This window comes from Dama dama, chromosome X, assembly GCF_033118175.1.
Source record: "Dama dama isolate Ldn47 chromosome X, ASM3311817v1, whole genome shotgun sequence".
Taxonomy (NCBI): domain Eukaryota; kingdom Metazoa; phylum Chordata; class Mammalia; order Artiodactyla; family Cervidae; genus Dama; species Dama dama.
Genome location: NC_083714.1, coordinates 135,455,941 through 135,477,697, shown reverse-complemented (window position 1 = coordinate 135,477,697; position 21,757 = coordinate 135,455,941). Strand labels below are relative to the sequence as shown.

The 21,757-nt window shown below is 35.3% G+C and overlaps 1 protein-coding gene across 3 annotated transcripts in view; it reads right to left on the bottom strand.

Annotated features, from left to right (window-relative positions):
• Positions 1–678: 678 nt before the first annotated feature.
• SCML2 (Scm polycomb group protein like 2) overlaps positions 679–21,757 on the bottom strand; it is a 108,033-nt gene continuing 86,954 nt past the window's right edge. Inside the window, exons 10-15 of one of the 3 annotated variants that reach the window (XM_061135904.1) lie at positions 20,988–21,191; positions 20,076–20,258; positions 8,130–8,243; positions 7,185–7,439; positions 3,610–3,761; positions 679–2,522 (exon numbers count right to left, since the gene is read on the bottom strand). In XM_061135904.1, the coding sequence (XP_060991887.1) occupies positions 2,394–2,522; positions 3,610–3,761; positions 7,185–7,439; positions 8,130–8,243; positions 20,076–20,258; positions 20,988–21,191 (1,037 nt within the window). In that variant the 3' untranslated portion in view covers positions 679–2,393. Of the gene's footprint in view, positions 2,523–2,550; positions 3,762–7,184; positions 7,440–8,129; positions 8,244–20,075; positions 20,259–20,987; positions 21,192–21,757 lie in introns of those variants that run through there. The other 2 variants (XM_061135902.1, XM_061135903.1) reach the window with 2 other exon arrangements.

The window sequence follows — 21,757 nt, the reverse complement described above, 5'->3', positions numbered from 1 at the left end:
ACAGGTAAACCATGTTAACATGGCATGATAGTCTGTGGACAAAAATTTACAAACTACACAGTGAAAATCAACACCCCCACTCCAGTTACTTGAGATCATCATCCCTGGAGCCTCAGCTGGGGCCTAGTCATCTCCAGTGAACAGCGATAAGAGTTTCTGGATTCCAATGCACCAGCTCCTGGGACAGGTGGGCTGAGGGGTCAAATCTTGAAGGCAACTCAACCACAACCCTGAGCCTCCAGGGCTTTTCCAGCACATAAGTTGGGAGAGTTGAAGGCTGAGTAGCAGTATAGCTTCTGGCCTCCAGCAGCAAAAGCACAGCCATAAAAAAAAAGCACAAGTCATAAACTCTGGTGGGATGAGGGATCTGGGGGCACTGCCATTTTCTAGCATGCATGCATCATCACCAAAGTAACAAAAGCTTTGAGTACAGATAAAGCTCCTTGATTTAATTTCTTACTGCCTCCCTGGGGTCTCATTTAAGGCCCCTGCAAAAGATAAGCCCTTTGCTCCTAAGAATCTGTTTACCAGTAGAATGAGGCCAAGTGTTAAAACCAAGTATTTGGACACATAAAAACACAAACTTCCTAGAGTGCTTCGTTTTCAATTGTAACTGATTCATATGTTAATATTATGTGGTAAAAGCAAGTAAAATAAAATCTGAGGCTTTCACATTAATTGAGGTTATTTAACTTTATTATATTTTAAAATCTGAAAACTGTAAAACAGTATTTATACAAACACCTGAGGACTGTTTAACTGGGCACAGCATCTTCACACAAACAATTTGAGAGAAGACATAGTTTAAATTAGAATTTTGTCTTAAAACACAAAGTGAATAACATAGATGAAACCACCCTTTAAATAGTAGCATTCTCATATAAAGTACATTTGGTTTTCTAAAAAAGAAAATGTACATTCTTGCCCCTGGTGTACATTTTATTGGCATTTATAAGAAATGGCTAATACTTTTAGCACAGATTCTCATAGCTTATAAACATTACACCAAAGTTATACAAAGTAATAAACATTACACCAAAGTCATACAAAGTAATAACAATTAACATATAGCACCATTTCCCCTCAAAAGTTCTAACTTTAAAAACAAAACCCAAAATGATAAGTCAGAATTAATGCATCTTCCAAAATTTAGCAGAATAAATGGCTCAGAACTAAGCAAATTAACTAACAACATTGCATAGGACAGAGAACTTCCCTGTATGGAAACCAATCTGTGGATTGTTTCTTATCCCCTGAAGACTAAGCTGAGAGGTACTAGTGATAGCAAATGATGCAAATATTTTTTCAGAATAAAAACATCCAACTATATAAATAGTTCACCATTACCTCTGTGGCAATGCAAAGTGCCATATTAAATTCAAAAAGAACAGGTTAACTTGTTTGAATACCTACAAGTATAGAATAATATATAAATACAGTATTGAATTCATATGAGGAATAAACATAGACAATAAAATATATATATTTTAAAATTTGGGCACAGGTGTCTTCATGTAAGGGCTTCCCTGATAGCTAAGTTGGTAAAGACTTCGCCTGCAATGCAGCAGACCCCGGTTTGATTCCTGGGCTGGGAAGATCCGCTGGAAAAGGGATAGTCTTCTTCATATAAAGATGTGAGAAAGAATTCCAAGTTAAATGTCTAAGCTTGGAGAAAACATGTAAAGTTTTGAAATAACAAGTATTTCATTTAAAAAATTTAATTGGACTCCAAAACCACCCTTGTACTATAATATCTCCTGCATAGAACAACCACTCTATAATTGTTCAAAATTCATCAAAAACTGATAAAAACACTTTATGAAAGTTTATAAGCTTGTTTTCTCTTTAAATATGAACAAATACAACATATAGAGAAATAGTAATGAAAGGAAGATAATTTATATGGCTATTCCCTTTCAGGAAACTGATACAACACGAACAGAACATTGCAGTAACAGATAAAGTATTTGAGAAAGAGATGATATCTATAGCTGCATCTTTAAATTCTCTTCTAAGGAAAACTTCGCATGAATTTCATTAGAGAGCCTGTCAGTCCCTGATCCTTTCCCCTTTGGGATTTAGCTGTTTTGGTTTTACATATAAACATTAACCAAAATCAAAGGTGTTTCTTTGTTTCCTGCATGAAGTGTATTTGCAAACTCTACAATAAAATAATAAACAGAGATAAAGAACTGCCAATTTGAATATGCTAATGCTAACATGTTAATGGCTTTTAAAGAAGTAGACTGGACTTATAGTTCTGCAATTCTGGATATAATGTAGTTTTAGAGGAACTGTCTACAAAACAAAAATTGCTATGAGAATAAAAATACTTTTAAATTAAAAGTTATCAAAACAACTGAAAATTATGTCTAATCTAAACATATATTTTTTCAATTATATTTTCCTTCTTTAAGTTTTTCAATATAATAACATAACTTTAAGGCTGGCCCCAGTTTCAGCCCCATATACTTCATAATCACATCACTTTTGAGTAGTAGCAGAGCCTTCCCATCAATTTCCTATAGAGAGAAATAAATTATAATTATTAACACTGATTTCACATTTTGTCAAGTTACTTACATATAAGAACATGTAAATAGAGAGTAGCTGTACATTCTCAATATATATTCTCTGAATATGCATTTATTTCCTGAAAACTATTAAAAACATAACTTATATGTGAAACATCATTTGAAAATTTCTAAATTCACTTCAAATTTTAAGAAAAAGTAAACTTAACCCAGTATATTTGAAAAATGGCCTTAGCATCAAACTATCTGATTTTAAAAACTATGTGTTGAATAAAATACCACATATCTATGACAAAGGGTAGACAGAAAACTATGAATTGTAGAAATAAATTTCAGATGGTTATTAACTTTCTTAGAAAGGCTGGGAATGTATGCCAGCATTAATGCAAACTGTAAATGCGCTAAACAGTGTTGTCTTTATGTTGAAAGCTATTCACTTAATTATGTGAAAATAATTAGATGCTAAAACATATTACTGATTTTCTTACAATATGAAAAAGGATACAAAAGGATACACTTGGTCATGAATTTGATTTGTTAGAAAAGACTATAAACATTATTTAACAGACACAAGGTATCCTCCTAATACTATTTATTTGCTTAATAAAACAATTTATGTTTTGGAAGTATGTTTGATTTTCCTGAGTTTCTATTTAAAATAAAGCTGCACAGTTACTAGATTCATCAGGCATCGTAATAAGGACACCATGTTACAAAGGTGGTCATTCCCTCCTACTCACAATCCCAGGGCCAAGCAGGGAGCAGGTGGGGAGGAGGATCTTTGTAGCTGGTCTTACAAAGGAGAAGACACCTGAGAGTGGCCATGCTGAATCATCTTCTCTTGAGAACTCAAAGACGTGTAGTATGTTAGGTACTTGGGTACCCATTTAAAGCACAGATCCAGCCTCTACCCTTTAAGGATCTAACTTTGGGCAAAGTGAACTCTCTTAAATATGGAAAAATCAGTTGATAGGGTTCCCCCACCATCCACACTAATCAGCAACCAACTGAAGGGCCTGCAGAGAGATAATTCAAAGTCATTACAGCAGGAAAACTGGATCAAAAGATACATTACATGTTGCCTGAAGAGTTCAGCAAGGGGGCCTGATTTCTGAGGATCTTTATGTTTCATAAACTGTATCACTTCATCCACAGACCAGGTTGCAGGGTCCTTAGAGAAGCCTTGCTTCAGGACACTGGGGTCAGGTACAGCTATATAACTTGGAGCTTCAATTGGGGGGAAAAAAGACAAATCATACTTGACCTGATCATTATCCTGAAAGAAAAGATGTTAGGCAGGGAATAATTTTATCATTCCTGGAAAGTTCTGTGAAGTACCCCAGCATGGACCCAGGATTCCAAAGGTAAAAATTTAGTGAAAGCCTAGATAAAGATGACCTGAGGATAACTACCCAAGAATGTCCCACTTGACCTCCCCCAAACAACAGAAGCAACTTCAGAATGTACCCTAGAGTTTCAAAGATCATAATGCAGACCAAGCAATCCAAGGCCTCTTTGGCCACAGACAAATACAGAAAAAGACCTGTAACTTAGGTTAAATAAGGTTAATCTAAGCTAACCTATTGCTCTCTTCAAGTATTTTGAAGAATTTCTCTCAATCTTCCTCCTCTTGAGAAAAGACTCAAGACTAGGTTTGAGTCTTTTGCTAGCTAATTGCAATGAAAATCTCCAGAATTTGCAGCTTTATAATTGTTTAAATTAATTCACTTTAATCAATAAATTTTCAATAAACTGTATTATCTCTTGAGAATCAAATTAGTTCTTTCACTGAATCTCTCCCATGTATTCAATAAGGATTATTTTTAGCATTAATTTATTCTTTAAACTCCTGTCTCTCAAAGCTTAAATGCTTACTTGAATTTTGAAGAAAACAAGATTATTTTGTACTCAGCTAGGTCAGAAGCAACTTTAACATTATACTGAATACCTCTTTCAAATTTCACTACATAGTGATAGATATTTTGGTTGAAGGTTTATATATTTAAAAAGAAATCAAAACATGAAATAATTTAAGTGCTCATACCTCAAAAAGTTATAGTTGTGCTATTCATTAAGTTGTACTCAAAATTTCTTTCTGTCCAGACACGTATTCGTTTCCTCAACCAGAGTGCCTGACTCTCTAAAGTTAGTATATGATAACAGAAGCGGGTTTGGTGCTTTGCTAGGAAGATTTGTTTCTCTAAACAAAGACCATCAACACAAATTTGATCTTTTTGTGTGTGTGAATTACCCAAAAGCGAACCTTTTCTTTCCTGTCATCTGTGCTCTAGTCATTTCAGGGGTATTTTGGGTATTCATCCAAGGAAAGGGCAAAGAAAACAGAAGATGTAAGAACTTGCAATGGTAAATTTTTGGTGTAGCTCAGAATTTTATATATATTTTTTTAAATATCATAACTTTGATGTGAAATAAAAATTCTTCATTAAAATCTTTCTACTTTCTCCTTGAGAAGGAAATAGCAACCCACTCCAGTACCCTTGCCTGGAAAATCCCATGGATAGAGGAGCCTGGTAGATAGACTACAGCCCATGGGGGTCGCAAAGAGTCGAACACGACTGAGTGACTTCACTTCACTCACATCCTATTTTCTACTTGTCAGAAATAAAAATGGTCTACCAAGAAATGCTGCTAGGTTGCATCAACTCAAGTAAAAGTGATGATGATACAGACCATGTCATGCCTAAGGCATTCTAACAATTCAGACAGAAAAGTCTTCTCCTTTAACTCAAGAGACTCAATTTAATATTTAAAAAATTACTGGCAAGGCTATTCATACCTCTAAATTAACGTATTTTGTGGGATTTTTGGTTTCTGTCATCAGAATCTGGTATGGTTACGTCTTGAATAACATGTAACTTGTTTTACAGATTACTACAAATAAATTATATGTAAAAACAGGATTTCTGGGATAAAATTATAATTTTGTATTAAAAATAAAACAGCTGTGAGCCCACCTATCTCTAACCTACCATGGAAAAATACTTTAATTGGGCCCATATCTTCAAGACAATCAGAGAAGGTTATAAATATTACATTAGTAGTATTATTCACATAGTTATATGAAAAATAATTAAAGTCCAGTCACACTTCTCCTTAATGGCTCTATCATATATACACTAGGAGATCAGTAAATATTTCTGGTATAAATGAAATGAAAGTGAGTTGATTTTATCCCAGATGACACTGAATTTCTTTCCTGTAACAAAAATCAACAATTTGTTTCATTCAAATATCGGGGTGGGGCAAGGCAGGAGGCATCATCAGAAAGCAAGGCAGACTCAGCTTTAAGTAACAGTTCCAACACCTTAAGGAAAATAAAGTGAAATGCTTACCTATTCTCTGAAGATGTACAGCCCTGGAGTCAGAGTGCCTGGACTGGCCAAGCCACTTTCTAGTTGGGAGACCTTAGTTAAGCGACTTCTCAGATTTCTCATCTGAAAATGTTTACCAGCACCTACATCTCAAGAAACTGCTGTAAAGATGTAATGCATGAAGCAATGTAAAATATTATGTGCTGGCACATAATATCAGATGGTAATGAAGATGATGATGATTTTATTACTATTAAGTAACGTTATTACTATTAAGTCTTTCCACACCTAGGAAGACTAGAAGCTAGCATCCTCAAACCCCAAAACAGGCTACTTTGGCATGGTAGTGTTAGACATACATTTGGAAATGAGATTCAGCATTAGAAGTAACCTTTAGAGCCTTCTTCTAAGAAGGCCTATCTTCATAAGCTCATATAGTGAAAATATCTAAAAACTTATGATACACTACCCCTTTATAAAATGAACACCTATCTTTTGATTCTTTACAAAAATCACTCCAAAACCAGAGACAATCTATATGGGGTATATGAGATGGGAGTGACAATATTAAATGTGTCACGGCATGTGTACAGATGATATCCATGATAAAAGGCAAGGGATTGAGTTGATCCCTACTTCCTTTATTCCTCAACCTTGCCTAAATGCCTATCTGGTGAAAAAAGACAAAACACTTATTCCCTCCACCCCAACATCCTTAATCTTTAAAAGGGTACAGGATAGAGCTATCTTTGCACATGGAAGGCTGTTCTGGCTCTTTCTAAATGAGTGGTAGAATGCTATACGGTTTATACACATCATGCTCTCCTGGTGGGTGTGAGGGAACAACTGAGAGTGTGGAAAACAGGGAAATGGCTGCAGCAACAGGATGCCAGAGCCGAGATCTGGGAGCCACGTACAGGGCGGGGCCAGGAAAGGTCTCAAGAGGGACAAGGAAGGGAGTATATCAGAATGAAGAAGAAGTGCATCCTTCCAGGCCTCAGAGTCACGCAAGGTTTGTGAGTCCAGACAGTATCCAAGGAAATGAGAAACTACAATGGAATGAAAACCAATAAAATGAGAATTCTCTATCAGAAACATGACTGGTGATCCAGATTCACAGAAACAGTTCTGTAATGCTATGAGGGTTAGAGCATCTGCAGCAGCTTGGCCCTGACAATGATGTGAAGGGGAGGACTCTTACCTCCTCAATTTTGACAATTTCTCCAATGTGATAAACTCTCAGGGGATGATGTGGGGCATGGGAACCTTAAAGGGAAAGACAAACCCATCGGATGAGAATCACTGTTTTGGAAAATACCTTCACTTTCCCTCTGCATTTCAAATTCAACTTCAAGCTGACTACTCTTGATAGATGATTTGGTCTCCACTACTTTGGGGCTTGAGGTGCATGGCATACTTTGAGAATCATTCACGGAGACTGGAGTATGAGTGCTTATAGGATTTTTTCTGGCAGGACTCAAAGAATTTGCTGAACTAGGTGGTGACTTCTTGGACTCTTCAGAAAGCTTTTCCTCTTTGGCCATGCCATCTTCCTCAGAAGGTAATACTTCTTCTACAAGAAAAAAAATACAAAGGCAATAAGAAAAAAGACAAAGGCAATTATCTTCAACAGACTTACAGTTTGAATACTACTAAAATGTCAAAAATCCCCTAAATTGGCAACAATAGTTCACTTAAGCCATGCTATAATGAACTACAAACCTCTAACACAAAGCACATGGCCATCCCCTTCATGATGTTTATAGTAATGGACACTGTCCTGAAATCCAAATTGATTCTAATGACATCATCTATTTTTCTCATAACTAACCCTTGACAGTCTTGCCAGCAAGACTATGAACACTTCACTAAAACATTTATTTTACGAATACAGTTCTTCACAACTATTTGTTATAATACACAATTGGTTTCTAATATTTGCTTACTACTTGGGCACTTAAAAAAAAACTTCACTGGAGAAATGTTTTAGGTTTTTCTATTCCTCTTCTATAAAGCTTTTAGCAATACAAAGCTGAATGGGAAATGCTGCTATAATTGTTTTTCTTTAATCTAAGGAGAAATGACAACTGTGCATTTCTTAAGGGAATGAAGTTCTCAACAAAGCTGCCAAAGTAATAGCTAACTGCCAAACAGATTTGAGGAAATATACCCCCCTATTACCAACACCAACACTCAACAGCATACATAAGTGATAGCAGAGTGACTTTTCTTCCCAATCTTGCAACATGTAACTACTGTTTACCTTTAGAGGCAGGCACTATTATTTTGGGTTGCTTAGGAGAGAGAGGAGCAACATAAGGCAGAGGTTGCTCAGAAGGTCGTTTGGTGATTTTCTTTTCTGTTCTATCTTCTTCTACTGTTTTCAAAAAAAGATCTGTTGTAACTAATTAATATACTTAAGCATTTTCATATAAACAGCATAAAACACTTCTTTGTATATTATTTGCCTACTATAACTTCATCAATAATCAATCATTTGTTTATGAACAAGATGTGCTCATTTCATCCTATTAAATAGTTCAGTGATATACAAGGGTTAAAACCATTATATCTATGCTTCACTTATTCTAGGGTCATATTTTTCTAACTCTCTCAGGCAGCAGTGAGACAACTAAAAAGGCCCGAGAAAACTGCTCCCATGAACAACAAAGGTTAAGAATTCAGAGAAGTTAGAGTAGATAGAGTACAAAGAACACTCCATTTTATAGGTAACAATTCTGGCCTAGGGCTACTCTTACAACAATTCTACTGCTTACTTAACATTCAACCAAATGCATTTCTTCTTAAAAGACCATTCTTTAAGGCATAATCTTGAAATGAATCAATATTTTGATTTCATCTCCAACTAAGAGGAAAAATAAAGTACAATAAAAATCTATAAAGTAGGATAATAGATCTTCAGAAAGGAGAGAGACTGCAATGACAAAGTACCAAAGTCAAACTTCATCTAGTTAAAAATGGCTAAGGGTCAGACATGTGCCTTAAAATCATCTGATTAGTAATTTTTAACCATCCAGTTACTGACTGATTATGAATGAGTCTAAGAGCGCTCTCGACATTTGATTTTACTTTTAATCATCAACTACAAAATCAACAGGCAAACCATATTTCAGTGAATAAGACGTATTTCTACAATTAAGACTGCTAAATTCTAAGAAAAGAAATAACTGACTTTTTTCATACCAATTTATTGATACAGAAAATTTGAACACTAAAGTATACAGTTTCTACAGTTTTCTAGATATTTACCTCAGAATTATAGCAAGATCAGAAAAAGTCTTTACTTACCTTTTACTTACAACATTATAATACTTTATGAAAAGTTTATGAAGCTAGTATATGGTCTACTATCTGGGATTGATACAAACATAAAATTGATTCTTGACTTCTGTTTCTGGGCACTGTAGTGAGCTAAGGCATGAAACTGTTCCTGCAGAGTAACTAGAAAAAGCCAGATAATTTACAAAGTACTTTAAAAGTCATCATAGAGAGGCACTTCCAAGATGACTGATTAAGGACTTTCCACTTCTTCATAAAACTAATGACAGCACTGGCAAAATCAACTTCTTCAAAGTTCTGGATGTTAACAAAAGGCTTGAGTGAGTGAAAGTCACTCAGTCATGTCTGACTTTTGTGACCTCATGGATTGTAGCCTGCCAGGCTCCTCTGTCCATGGAATTCTCCAGGCCAGAATACTGGAATGGGTAGCCTATCCCTTCTCCAGGGGATACAACAACCAAAAAAAGGTTTATTCAAGAAAAATGGCTGAATCTCAAAACAACAAATTCTGTGACATTTTAGCTTCCCCCCACTGGAAGGGGCACAATGCATTTGGAATTCTGCAAAAGCTCCACCCCCAGAGAACTGTCACTGAAAACCTCTCATCTCTGGGTTTGTTTTATTTGACCTAAATCAGAGGCTACTCTGTGTGAACAGTCCTATCTCCAAAGCACTGGTCAAAAATTAAACCAAATCAAAACCAAAAAAAACCACAACAGTGGCAAATGTTTAGCAGTGAAGCTCCCTGAGGCAGGATTATCAGTTGGGTCTGACAAAAAGCTTGACCAAAAAAACTGGAGAATGAGATGTCCATTAGGGCACTTAGAAAAGCACTGAGATATTCCTGCAAATCTATAAGGCTGTATGTATGTGCATGGCTCTATGAATGCTTAGGGAAGACTTTAGAAGGCAATAATCTTTCATTTTGTGACAACTTTGAAGCTCTGCACAGGAGTGTTGAGGGTAAGTTTCAACACACACACACACAAAAACCTTGACAAAGTCTGGAAGATATACTGGTTCTGGGCACTTAGGAAAATCCCTGTCCAATCATTAGCTGACCACTAAACTAACTGAACAGATGTCAGTAGCCACATATAACAAAATTAGCCCACAAAAAAGTCATTAAATCAGTCCAGTAAAGTCTCTAAAAAAAACAAACATCACCAGCAACAACAGACCCTAGGAAGGAGTAGGGAACCTGATTTTCAGAGTTGCTGCATTATATTACATTTAAATTTCAACTAAAAATTAGGAGACATGCAAAGAAATGAAAAGTATGACCCATATATGGTAGAAGCGAGGGAGAGTCAACAGAACCTGCCTCTAAGCAAGCCCAAACATTGGACTTACTAAGCAAAGATATAAAATCAGTTATTTATATATGGACAAAGAACTTTTAAAAAATCATGTCTAAAGAATTAAAAGAAAGTATAAGAACAATGTCTCACACTATTGATAAAGTGATAAAAAATTATTAAAAAAAAGAACCAAATAGAACTTCAGGACTTGAAAAGGGTAATAACTGAAATAAAAAATAATACACTAGGGGGTTCAACAGCAGATTTCAATTATCAGAAGAAAGAATCACCAAATTTTGAAAAAGGTCAATTGAAATTAGTCTGAGGAACAGGAAAAAGAAAAGACCATCACAGCACTGTAAAGCAATTATCCTCCAGTAAAAAAAAAATTTTTAAACATCAATGTAAAACAGGAAATGAGGGTGGTCTTGTCCAATCTATCTGACTCCAAGATTTGAGGAGCTATGCAGTACACAATAGCTGCATAAATCCCATTACTAAGTAACTGTTGTTATTTAAGAATTAAATAAAATTTTTCTTCAAAAAAGAAGAGAAAATGAACAGACCTCAGAGACCTGTGGGATAGCAAATATCAAGCAGTACCAAAATACATATAATGAGAGAGTCCTAGAAGGGGAGGACAGAGAATAAGGAACAGAAAGACTATTTGAAGAAATAATGTCTAAAAGCTTCCCAAATTTAAGGAAAACTATTAATCTGCATAATCCAAAAAATACAAAAATCTCCAATTATGATAAACTCAAACATATCCACACCTAGAGAAAAACACAGTCAACCATCAAAAGCAAAAGACGAAAGATGATATTGAAATCAAGAACAGAAAAGCAGATCATCACATACAAAGGATCCTAAACAAGACTAACAACTGACTTCTCATCAGAAACTACAGAGGCTATACCGCTAAGTTGCTTCAATCTTGTGCGACCCCATAGACAGCAGCCCACCAGGCTCTCCCATCCCTGGGATTCTCCAGGCAAGAACACTAGAGTGGGTTGCCATTTCCTTCTCCAATGCAGGAAAATGGAAAGTGAAAGTGAAGTCGCTCAGTCGCATCTGACTCTTAGCAACCCCATGGACTGCAGCCTACCAGGCTCCTTCGTCCATGGGATTTTCCAGGCAAGAGTACTGGAATGGGGTGCATTTGCCCCCTTGCCTCAGGGTGGAAATTAGACCCTGAAGAGATTTGCAAATAGAGGAAGCAAGAAATAAGCAAAAAAGAGGCAACACCTCTGGAACTGACAGGTGCAACAGATTAAAACCCTGTAGTTAACACTGACTAAGCACTGGAAGGGGCCTATAGACCTTGAGAAGAAGTATAAGCTGGAACAAGGAAATATCTGAAACTAAACTGACCACATACTGCCCACAACAGCTCCAGAGAAATTTCTAAATATATTTTTACTATTACCATTTTTCATTTTTCATTTTTATTTCTAACTGCTTCATTACTACTTTAATTTTCATTTTGATAACCTACTGTTACCTTACAAAAAAGAGCCTATTTTTAGCACAAATTTCATATGTATATTTTTTATAATTTTTGTGATTTTGTTTTGTATTTTTAATATTTCATTTTTGAGAGTCTAATCTCTATGCTAGGTTTTTAACCTTTGCTATCAATTTTGTACCATTAAGAATCTAAATTGCAATAACCATTTACACATAGGGGTGTGATTACTGCCTTCATTGCTCTTTCCACTTCTGACTCCCCCTTTTCTCCACCTGGTCACCTATACCTCCCCACTCCCACTTCTATTCTCTACTTAATTCTGTGAATTTCCCTGGGTGTTTCAGGCTGTGGAAAACACCTAGGGAACTGACTACTGGCTAGATTGGTATCTCCCCTTTTGACTCCCCCTCTTCTCCTCCTGGTCACCTCTATCTCCTTCCTCCCTCTTCTCTTCTCTGTGTAACTCCATGAACCAATCTGGGTATTCCAGACTGTGGAGAGCACACAGGGAATTGATTACTGCCTAGATAGCTCTCTCCCATTTTGACTCCCCCTCTTCTCCTGGTCACCTCTGTCTTTCTCCTCCCTCTTCTCTTCTCCATGTACCTCTGTGAACCTTTCTGGGTGTCCCTCACTGTGGAGAATTTTTTCACCATTAACCTAGATGTTTTACCATCTGTGATGTATGGATGGAGAAGTCTTGAGGCTACTGTAATAAAAAGACTGAAAGCCAGAGGCAGGAGGCTTAAATCCAAAACTTGAGAACACCAGAAAACTGATGCCAGGGAACATTCATTAATAAACAAGAGCTCATCTAAAAGCCTCCATATTTACACTGAAACCAAGCTCCACCCAACAGCCAACAAGTTCCAGAGCAAGACATACCACACTAATTCTCTAACAATGCAGGAACACAGCCCTGAGCATTAAAATACAGGCTGCCCAAAGCCATGCCAAACCCATAGACACCCCAAAACTCCCTAATGGACACTTCATTGCACTGCAGAGAGAAGAGATCCAGTTTCATCCACCAGAATACAGATGCAAGCTCCCCTGACCAAGAAACCTTGAAAAGCCACTAGTCCGGCCCCACTCAGAGGGAGCAAGCTCCACAATAAAGAGGAACCACAAACTTCCAGCCTACAGAAAGGCCACTCCAAACACAGCAATTTAAACAAAATGAAAAGGCAAAGAAATATTCAGCAGGTAAAGAAGCATGATAAATGCCCACCAAACCAAGCAAAAGAAAAGGAGATAGGGAGTTCACGAGAAAAAGAATTCAGAATAATGTTAGTAAAGATGATCCAACATCTTGAAAACAAAATGGAGTTACAGATAAATAGCCTGGAGACAAGGATTGAGAAGATGCAAGAAATGTTTAACAAGGACCTAGAAGAAATAAAAAAGTCAATCAACAATGAATAATGCAATAACTAAGATCAAAAGCACTCTGGAGGGAACCAACAGTAGAATAACAGAGGCAGAAGATAGGATAAGTGAGATGGAAGATAGAATGGTGGAAATAAATAAAGCAGAGAGGAAAAAAGAAAAAAGAATTTTAAAAAATGAGGACAACCTCAGAGGCCTCTGGGACAATGTTAAACGCCCCAACATTTGAATCATAGGAGTCCCAGAAGAAGAAGACAAAAAGAAAGGGCATGAGAAAATATTTGAGGAGGTAATAGTTGAAAATTTCCCTAAAATGGGGAAGCAAATAACCACCCAAGTCCAAGAAACCCAGAGAGTTGCAAACAGGATAAACCCAAGGCAAAACACCCCCAAGACACATATTAATCAAATTAATGAAGATCAAACACAAAGACCAAATATCAAAAGCAGCAAGGGAAAAGCAACAAATAACACACAAGGGGATTCCCATAAGAATTACAGCTGATCTTTCAATAGAAACTCTTCAGGTCAGAAGGGAATGGCAGGACATACTTAAAGTGATGAAAGAGAAAAACCTACAATGCAGATTACTATACCCAGCAAGGATCTCATTCACATATGAAGGAGAAATCAAAAGCTTTACAGACAAGCAAAAGCTGAGAGAATTCAGCACCAGCAAACCAGCTCTTCAACAAATGCTAAAGGATCTTCTCTAGACAGGAAACACAGAAAAAGTTTATAATCTCGAACTCAAAACAACAAAGTAAATGGCAATGGGATCATACTTATCAATAATTACCTTAAATGTCAATGGGTTGAATGCCCCAACCAAAAGACAAAGACTGGTTGAATGGATACAAAAACAAGACCCCTATATATGCTGTCTACAAGACACCCACCTCAAAACAACGGACACACACAGACTGAAACTGAAGGGCTGGAAAAAGATATTTCATGCAAATGGAGACCAAAAGAAAGCAGGAGTAGTAATACTCATATCAGATAAAATAGACTTTGAAATAAAGGCCGTGAAAAGAGACAAAGGACACTACATAATGATCAAAGGATCAATCCAAGAAGATATAATAATTATAAACATATATGCACCCAACATAGGAGCACCGCAATATGTAAGGCTAAGGCTAACACATATGAAAGGGGAAATTAACAGTAACGCAATTATATTGGGAGACTTTAATACCCCACTCACACCTATGAATAGGTCAACCAAACAGAAAATTAGCAAGGAAACACAATCTTTAAATGATACAATGGACCAGTTAGACCTAATTGATACCTACAGGACATTTCACCCCAAAACAATGAATTTCACCTTTTTCTCAAGTGCACACAGAACGTTCTCCAGGATAGATCACATCCTGGGCCATAAGTCTAGCCTTGATAAATTCAAAAAAATTGAAATTATTTCAAGCATCTTTTCTGATCACAATGAGGTAAGATTAGATGTCAACTACAGGAGAAAAACTAATAAAATTACAAACATATGGAGGCTAAACAACATGCCTTGAATAACCAACAAATCACAGATGAAATCAAAAAAGAAATCAAAATATGCATAGAAACAAATGAAAATGTAACCACGACAACCCAAAGCCTATGGGATTCAGTAAAAGCAGTGCTAAGGTTAGGGTTCATAGCAATACATGCTTACCTCAAGAAACAAGAGAAAAATCAAATATATAACCTAACTTTACATCTAAAGCAACTAGAAAAAGAAGAAATGAAGAACCTCAGGGTTAGTAAAAGGAAAAAAATCATACAAATTAGGGCAGAAATAAATGAAAGAGAAACAAAGGAGACTAGCAAAACTCAACAAAACTAAAAGCTAGTTCTTTGAGAAGATAAATAGACAAACTTTTAGCCAGACGCATCAAGGAAAAAAGGGAGAAAAATCAAATCAACAAAATTAGAAATGGAATTGGAAAATCACAACAGACAACACAGAAATACAAAGGATCATAAGAGACTACTATCAGCAACTATACGACAATAAAACAGACAACTTGGAAGAAATGGACAATTTCTTCAAAAGCATAACCTTCCCAGACTGAACCAGGAAGAAACAGAAAATCTTAACAGACCCATCACAAGCAAGGAAATCGAAACTATAATCAACAATCTTCCAACAAACAAAAGCCCAGGACCAGATGGTTTCACAGGTGAATTTTACCAAAAATTTAGAGAAGAGCTAACAGCTATTCTACTCAAACTCTTCCAGAAAATTGCAGAGGAAGGTAAACTCTCAAACTCATTCTATGAGGCCACCATCACCCTAATACCAAAACCAGACAGAGATGCCACACACACACTAAGAAAACTTCAGGCCAATATCACTGATGAACATAGATGCAAAAATCCTCAACAAAATTCCAGCAAACAGAATCCAACAACATATTTAAAAGATCATACATCATGACCAAGTGGGCTTTATCCCAGAGATGCAAGGATTCTTCAATATTTGCAAATCAATCAATGTGATACACCACATTAACAAATTGAAAGATAAAAACCACATACTTATCTCAATAGATGCAGAGAACGCCTTTGACAAATTCAACATCCATTTATGATAAAAACACCCCAGAAAGCAGGCACAGAAGGAACAAACCTCAACATAATAAGAGCCATATATGATAAACCCACAGCAAACATTATCCTCAATGGTGAAAAATTGAAAGCATTTCCCCTAAAGTCAGGAACAAGACAAGGATGCCCATTCTCACCAGTATATTCAACATAGTTTTGGAAGTTTTAGCCATAGCAATCAGAGCAGAAAAAGAAATAAAAGGATTGGAAAAGAAGAAGTAAAACTCTGTTTGCAGATGACATGATCCTCTACATAGAAAACCCTAAAGATTCCACCAGAAAATTACTAGAGCTAATCAATGAATATAGTAAAGTTGCAGGATATAAAATTAACACACAGAAATCCCTTGCATTCCTGTACACTACAATGAGAAAATAGAGAAATTAAGGAAACAATTCCACTCAACATTGCAACGAAAAGAATAAAATACTTAGGAATAAATCTATATAAAGAAACAAAAGACCTATATATAGAAAACTATAAAACACTGGTGAAATAAATCAAAGAGGACACAAATAGATGGAGATACCATGTTCATGGCTCAGAAGAATCAGTATAGTGAAAATGTGTATATGACACAAAGCAATCTACAGATTCAGTGCAATCCCTATCAAGCTACCAATGGTATTTTCCGCAGAATTAGAACAAATAATTTCACAATTTGTATGGAAATACAAAAACCTCAAATAGCCAAAGCAACCTTGAGAAAGAAGAATGGAACTGGAGGAATCAACCTGCCTGACTTCAGATTATTCTACAAAGCTACAATCATCAAGACAGTATGATACTGGCACAAAGACAAAAATATAGACCAATGGAACAAAATAGAAAGCCCAGAGAAAAATCCATGCAACTATGGACACCTTATCTTTGACAAAGGAGGCAAGAATATACTATGGAAAAAAGACAATCTCTTTAACAAGTGGTGCTGGGAAAACTGGTCAACCACTTGTAAAAGAATGAAACTAGAACACTTTCTAACACCATACACAAAAATAAACTCAAAATGGATTAAAGATCTAAATGTAAGACCAGAAACTATAAAACTCCTAGAGGAGAACATAGGCAAAACACTCTGGATATATCACAGCAGGATCCTCTCTGACCCACCTCCCAGAGTAATGGAAATAAAAGCAAAAATAAACAAATGGGACCTAATGAAACTTAAAAGCTTTTGCACAACGAAGGAAACAATAAGCAAGGTGAAAAGACAACCTTCAGAAAGAGAGAAAATAATAGAAAATGCAGCAACTGACAAAGAATTAATCTCAAAAATATACAAGCAGCTCATGCAGCTCAATTCCAGAAAAATAAATGACCCAATCAAAAAATGGACCAAAGAACTAAACAGACATTTCTCCAAAGAAGACATACAGATGGCTAACAAACACATGAAATGATGCTCAACATCACTCATTATCAGAGAAATGCAAATCAAAACCACAATGAGGTACCATCTCACACCGGTCAGAATGGCTGCTACCAAAAAGTCTACAAACAATAAATGCTGGAGAAGGTGCAGAGATAAGGGAATCCTCTTACACTGTTGGTGGGAATGAAAACTAGTACAGCCACTATGGAGATCAGTGTGGACATTCCTTAAAAAACTGGAAATAGAACTGCCATACGACCCAGCAATCCCACTGCTGGCCATACACACCGAGGAAACAAGAACTGATAGAGACACTTGTATCCCAATGTTCATCGCAGCACTGTTTACAATAGCTGGACATGGAAGCAACCTAGATGTCCATCGGCAGACAAATGGATAAGAAAACTGTGGTACATATACACAATGGAATATTACTCAGCTATTAAAAAGAACACATTTGAATCAGTTCTAATGAGGTGGACGAAACTGAAGCCTATTATACAGAGTGAAGTAAGTCAGAAAGACAAACAGCAATACAGTATATTAACACATATATGTGGAATTTAGAAAGATGGTAATGATGACTCTATATCTGAAACAGCAGAAGAGACACAGATATAAAGAACAGACTTTTGGACTCTGTGGGAGAAGGTAAGGGTGGGATGATTTGAGAGAATAACATTGAAACATGCATATTACCATATGTGAAATAAATCACCAGTCCAGGTTTGATGCATGAAACAGGGCACTCAAAGCCGATGAACTGGGACAACTCTGAGGGATGGGATAGGGAGGGAGGTGGGAGGGGTATTCAGTATGTGGGACACATATACACCCATGGTTGATTCATGTCAACATATGGCAAAAATCACTGCAGTGTTGTAAGGTAATTAGCCTCCAGTTAAAATAAATTAATTAATTAAAAATAGTAAATAGAACAAGGAAATTAAAATGGCACACAAGAAAACATCTATTTAAAACAAAAGAAGGCAATAATGGAGGAAAACAACTCCCCCCTCAAAAAAGACACATATAGAAAACAAATATCAAAAGGTAGATGCAAATCCTATTTTATCAGTAAGTATATTAAATGTACATGAAATAAACACTCCAGTAGACATTAGATTGGTGTAATGGATTTTTTTAAGTTCCAGTTACAAACTTACTACAAGAGACAAACTTTAAATTCAAATACACAAAAAGGTTGAAAATACAAGGATGGAAAAAAATATACCACACAAAACAGTACTGAAATGTCTATACTAATATCAGACAAAATAGACTTTAAGAAAATCCTAAGGAATTCATACACATACAGAAACCCCAATGAGAACTAATAAACAAATTCAAGGTTATAGATTATAAGATTAATATACAAAAATCAATTGTATTTCTATACACTTGCAACAAACAAGCCAAAATGTAAGTTAAGAAAGTGATTCTATTTACAATAGCATAAAAAAGAATGAAATACTTAGGGATGAATTTATCAAAAGAACTGCCAGATGTACTCTCTGAAACTATATCAGACTGTTGACGTAAATTTAAAAAGACCTAAATAAATGGAAAGACATTCTATGTTCATGAACTGGAAGACTCAATATTAATATGGCAATTATCCCCAAACTGAACCATAGATTCAACACAGTCCCTATTACAATCCCAGCTAGCTTCTTTGCAGAAACTGTCAAGCTTATTCTAAAATTCATATAGAAATGCAAGGGACTCAGAACAGCTAAAACAACTTTTAAAAAAGAGAACAAAGTTGGAAAACTCATCCTTCCCAATTTCAAAACTCACTACAAGAAGCTACAGTAATCAACATAGTATAGTACTTCCATGAGGATAGACCTAGAGATCAATAAAACAGAAAATCCAGAAATAAACCCTTTATTTATAGGAAACTCATTTTTGACTAGGGTGTCAAGACAAGAGGGAAAAAGTGGTCTTTGTTACAAACAGTGCATGAACAACTAGATTTCACACATCAAGGAATGAAATTGGGCCCCTACATCTCACAACATAGGGCAAAGCATGGAGTAAACCTTTATGAACTTGTATTAAACAACGTTTTCTTAGATATGACAACAGAAGTACAAGAAACTAAAGAAAAAATAGATAAATTGGACTTCATCACAATTAAAACTTTTTTACTTCAAAGGACACCATTAAGAAAGTGAAAAGACAACTCACAGAATGGGAGAAAATATAAGCAAAGCACATATCTGAATGGAACTTTTAATCAGAATATAAAGAATTCCTTATATATTTATATATAACAAATATATAATATATACATATGTAATAAATATAAAAATATGTCTGTATAATGAAAAGACAAATAATCCAATTAAATGGGCAAAGGATTTAAATACACATTTCTCCAAAGATGATGTACAAATAGCCAATAAGCATAAAGATGTTCAACACTAGCCACTAGGGAAATGCAAACCAAACCACAAAGATATTGGGCTGGCCAAAAAGTTCATTCCAGTTTTTCCATAAGATGCTACAGAAAAACTCAAAGTTTCTGGCCAACCCAATAGCTTTGAGGTTTTGATTCTCAAGTTCATTATGAATACAATAAGAAATTAATTTCCATTTTGAATGAACAAAAAACTATATATTACACATGCCTAGTTAGTTCACTGTGGCTAAAAGATTTACCTTAAGGAGGACAAAAGGAAAAATTGAATTATACAAGACTCTCAAGTTAGTGAAGAATCTAATGTAAGAAGCACAGTATAAAATTTTACATTTTCTCTTACCTGGTTTATTTTGATCACTTTCTTCAGGACTATGAGTATTACCTCTATAAGAGCTAAAAGGCTGGCTACTCAAAAGGTTATCACACTGCAGGCTGTGGCACAAGTTCTCGAGAAAGCGAAGAACAAATGATGCACTGTTAACTGGAGGCAGCTGGATAGAATGAACTTCCCCATCAAAAGCAGCTATTACAAGGGGAAAAAAGATGTCAGAGTCACATCATTGAAAGATGAGAACCATAACATCAACAAAAGCAAAAGCCATCAATTTAGGAAATATAAGTCTAATTTGTGATTTTTGTAATTGATAAAGGAATAATCTTAAATCATATAAATTAAGTTCCTCTCATTCAAACACAATAGTCTGAACTAAGAAAAGCATTCTCATTTAAAAATATTCATAAAGTAAACAACAATACAAACCCACTGATCTACAATACTTTCTATTCTTCTAAACATTCCATGGGTACAAATGAAGTATTTGATCACACAATCATGAAAGCCATATGTATCTTATCCCTTAATCACTTCTTAATCACATTTTTATTTGAGATTCTTATAGATCAGTCTGTTTTCTAAAAAAGTTAAAATATATTAATATAAAGCTCACTTTATCTATAGTGAGCTTAATAAAGAAGGTAAAAGGAAAAATCTGTACCTCTTACCTCAATTTACAGTATTACTCTGACATTATTAGTCTATTTTGAAAGTTAAACTTTTCAAAACAGGGTTAAAAGTCTATAAGCATATAATTATTATAAATATTCTATATATTAACAAAATAAATATTCAAATATTATCATTAATAGAATAAAAATTTAGAAAATAATGTATGTATTTTATAAAATCTTTGCCTTCTTGAAACCTAAAATCCAATTAGAGAACAAAAGCTGATAAAGGATTAGATGGGCATACCGGTTATCACTTCTCCTCCACGATGATCTGGCTTAAGGAATCCAAAAACAGTCTTACTTTGAATGGCACAATCCACACAGGCCTGCACTGTCCGCCGGAGCACCACATTGACAGGGCCTGGGCCAAAGTGGTCTGGCAGCTGCTGGATTTTCTTCTGATCCAGGTGAGGGCCACAGTTTCCATGTTTGTTTATATACACACAGACTTGATGAAAAATGTGTATATAGATATAACAAACAATGAGATTGGTTAGAAGGAACATAAACACTACATAATCACTATATATCCCATTAGCCACACTTCACTCAAAGAGAACCTAAATATAGTTAATATCAATGATCATTTCTGTTACCTAAAAATATGTAAACATAGTTTTACATTGTGTAAATATATTAAACCTAGAAAGAAATAATCCAAAAGCTTCTTCAAATTTCTAGATTTCTTCCCAAACTAATTATAGAAACAATAGAAGTTTTAGTAGCATCACAAAACAACTTTGCACATTCCCGTATTATATAAAAATGACTTAAAGACAAGAATATTTTCACTTTTTTACTGCAGTCACAGTGCAAGAATTTTCCTTCAAAACTGGTCATGTTATCATATTCCTTTCAGACTGAAATTATTTTAAATCAACAATACTGCATTTATCTATTACATAGTATTTTCTAAAGTAACCACATAATTTAAGATATGTGTCACAGTAAGTTCTAATGACCTGGAGAAAATTTTTCACTAATTTTAAGACAATAAAAATGTTCTCTCTATAC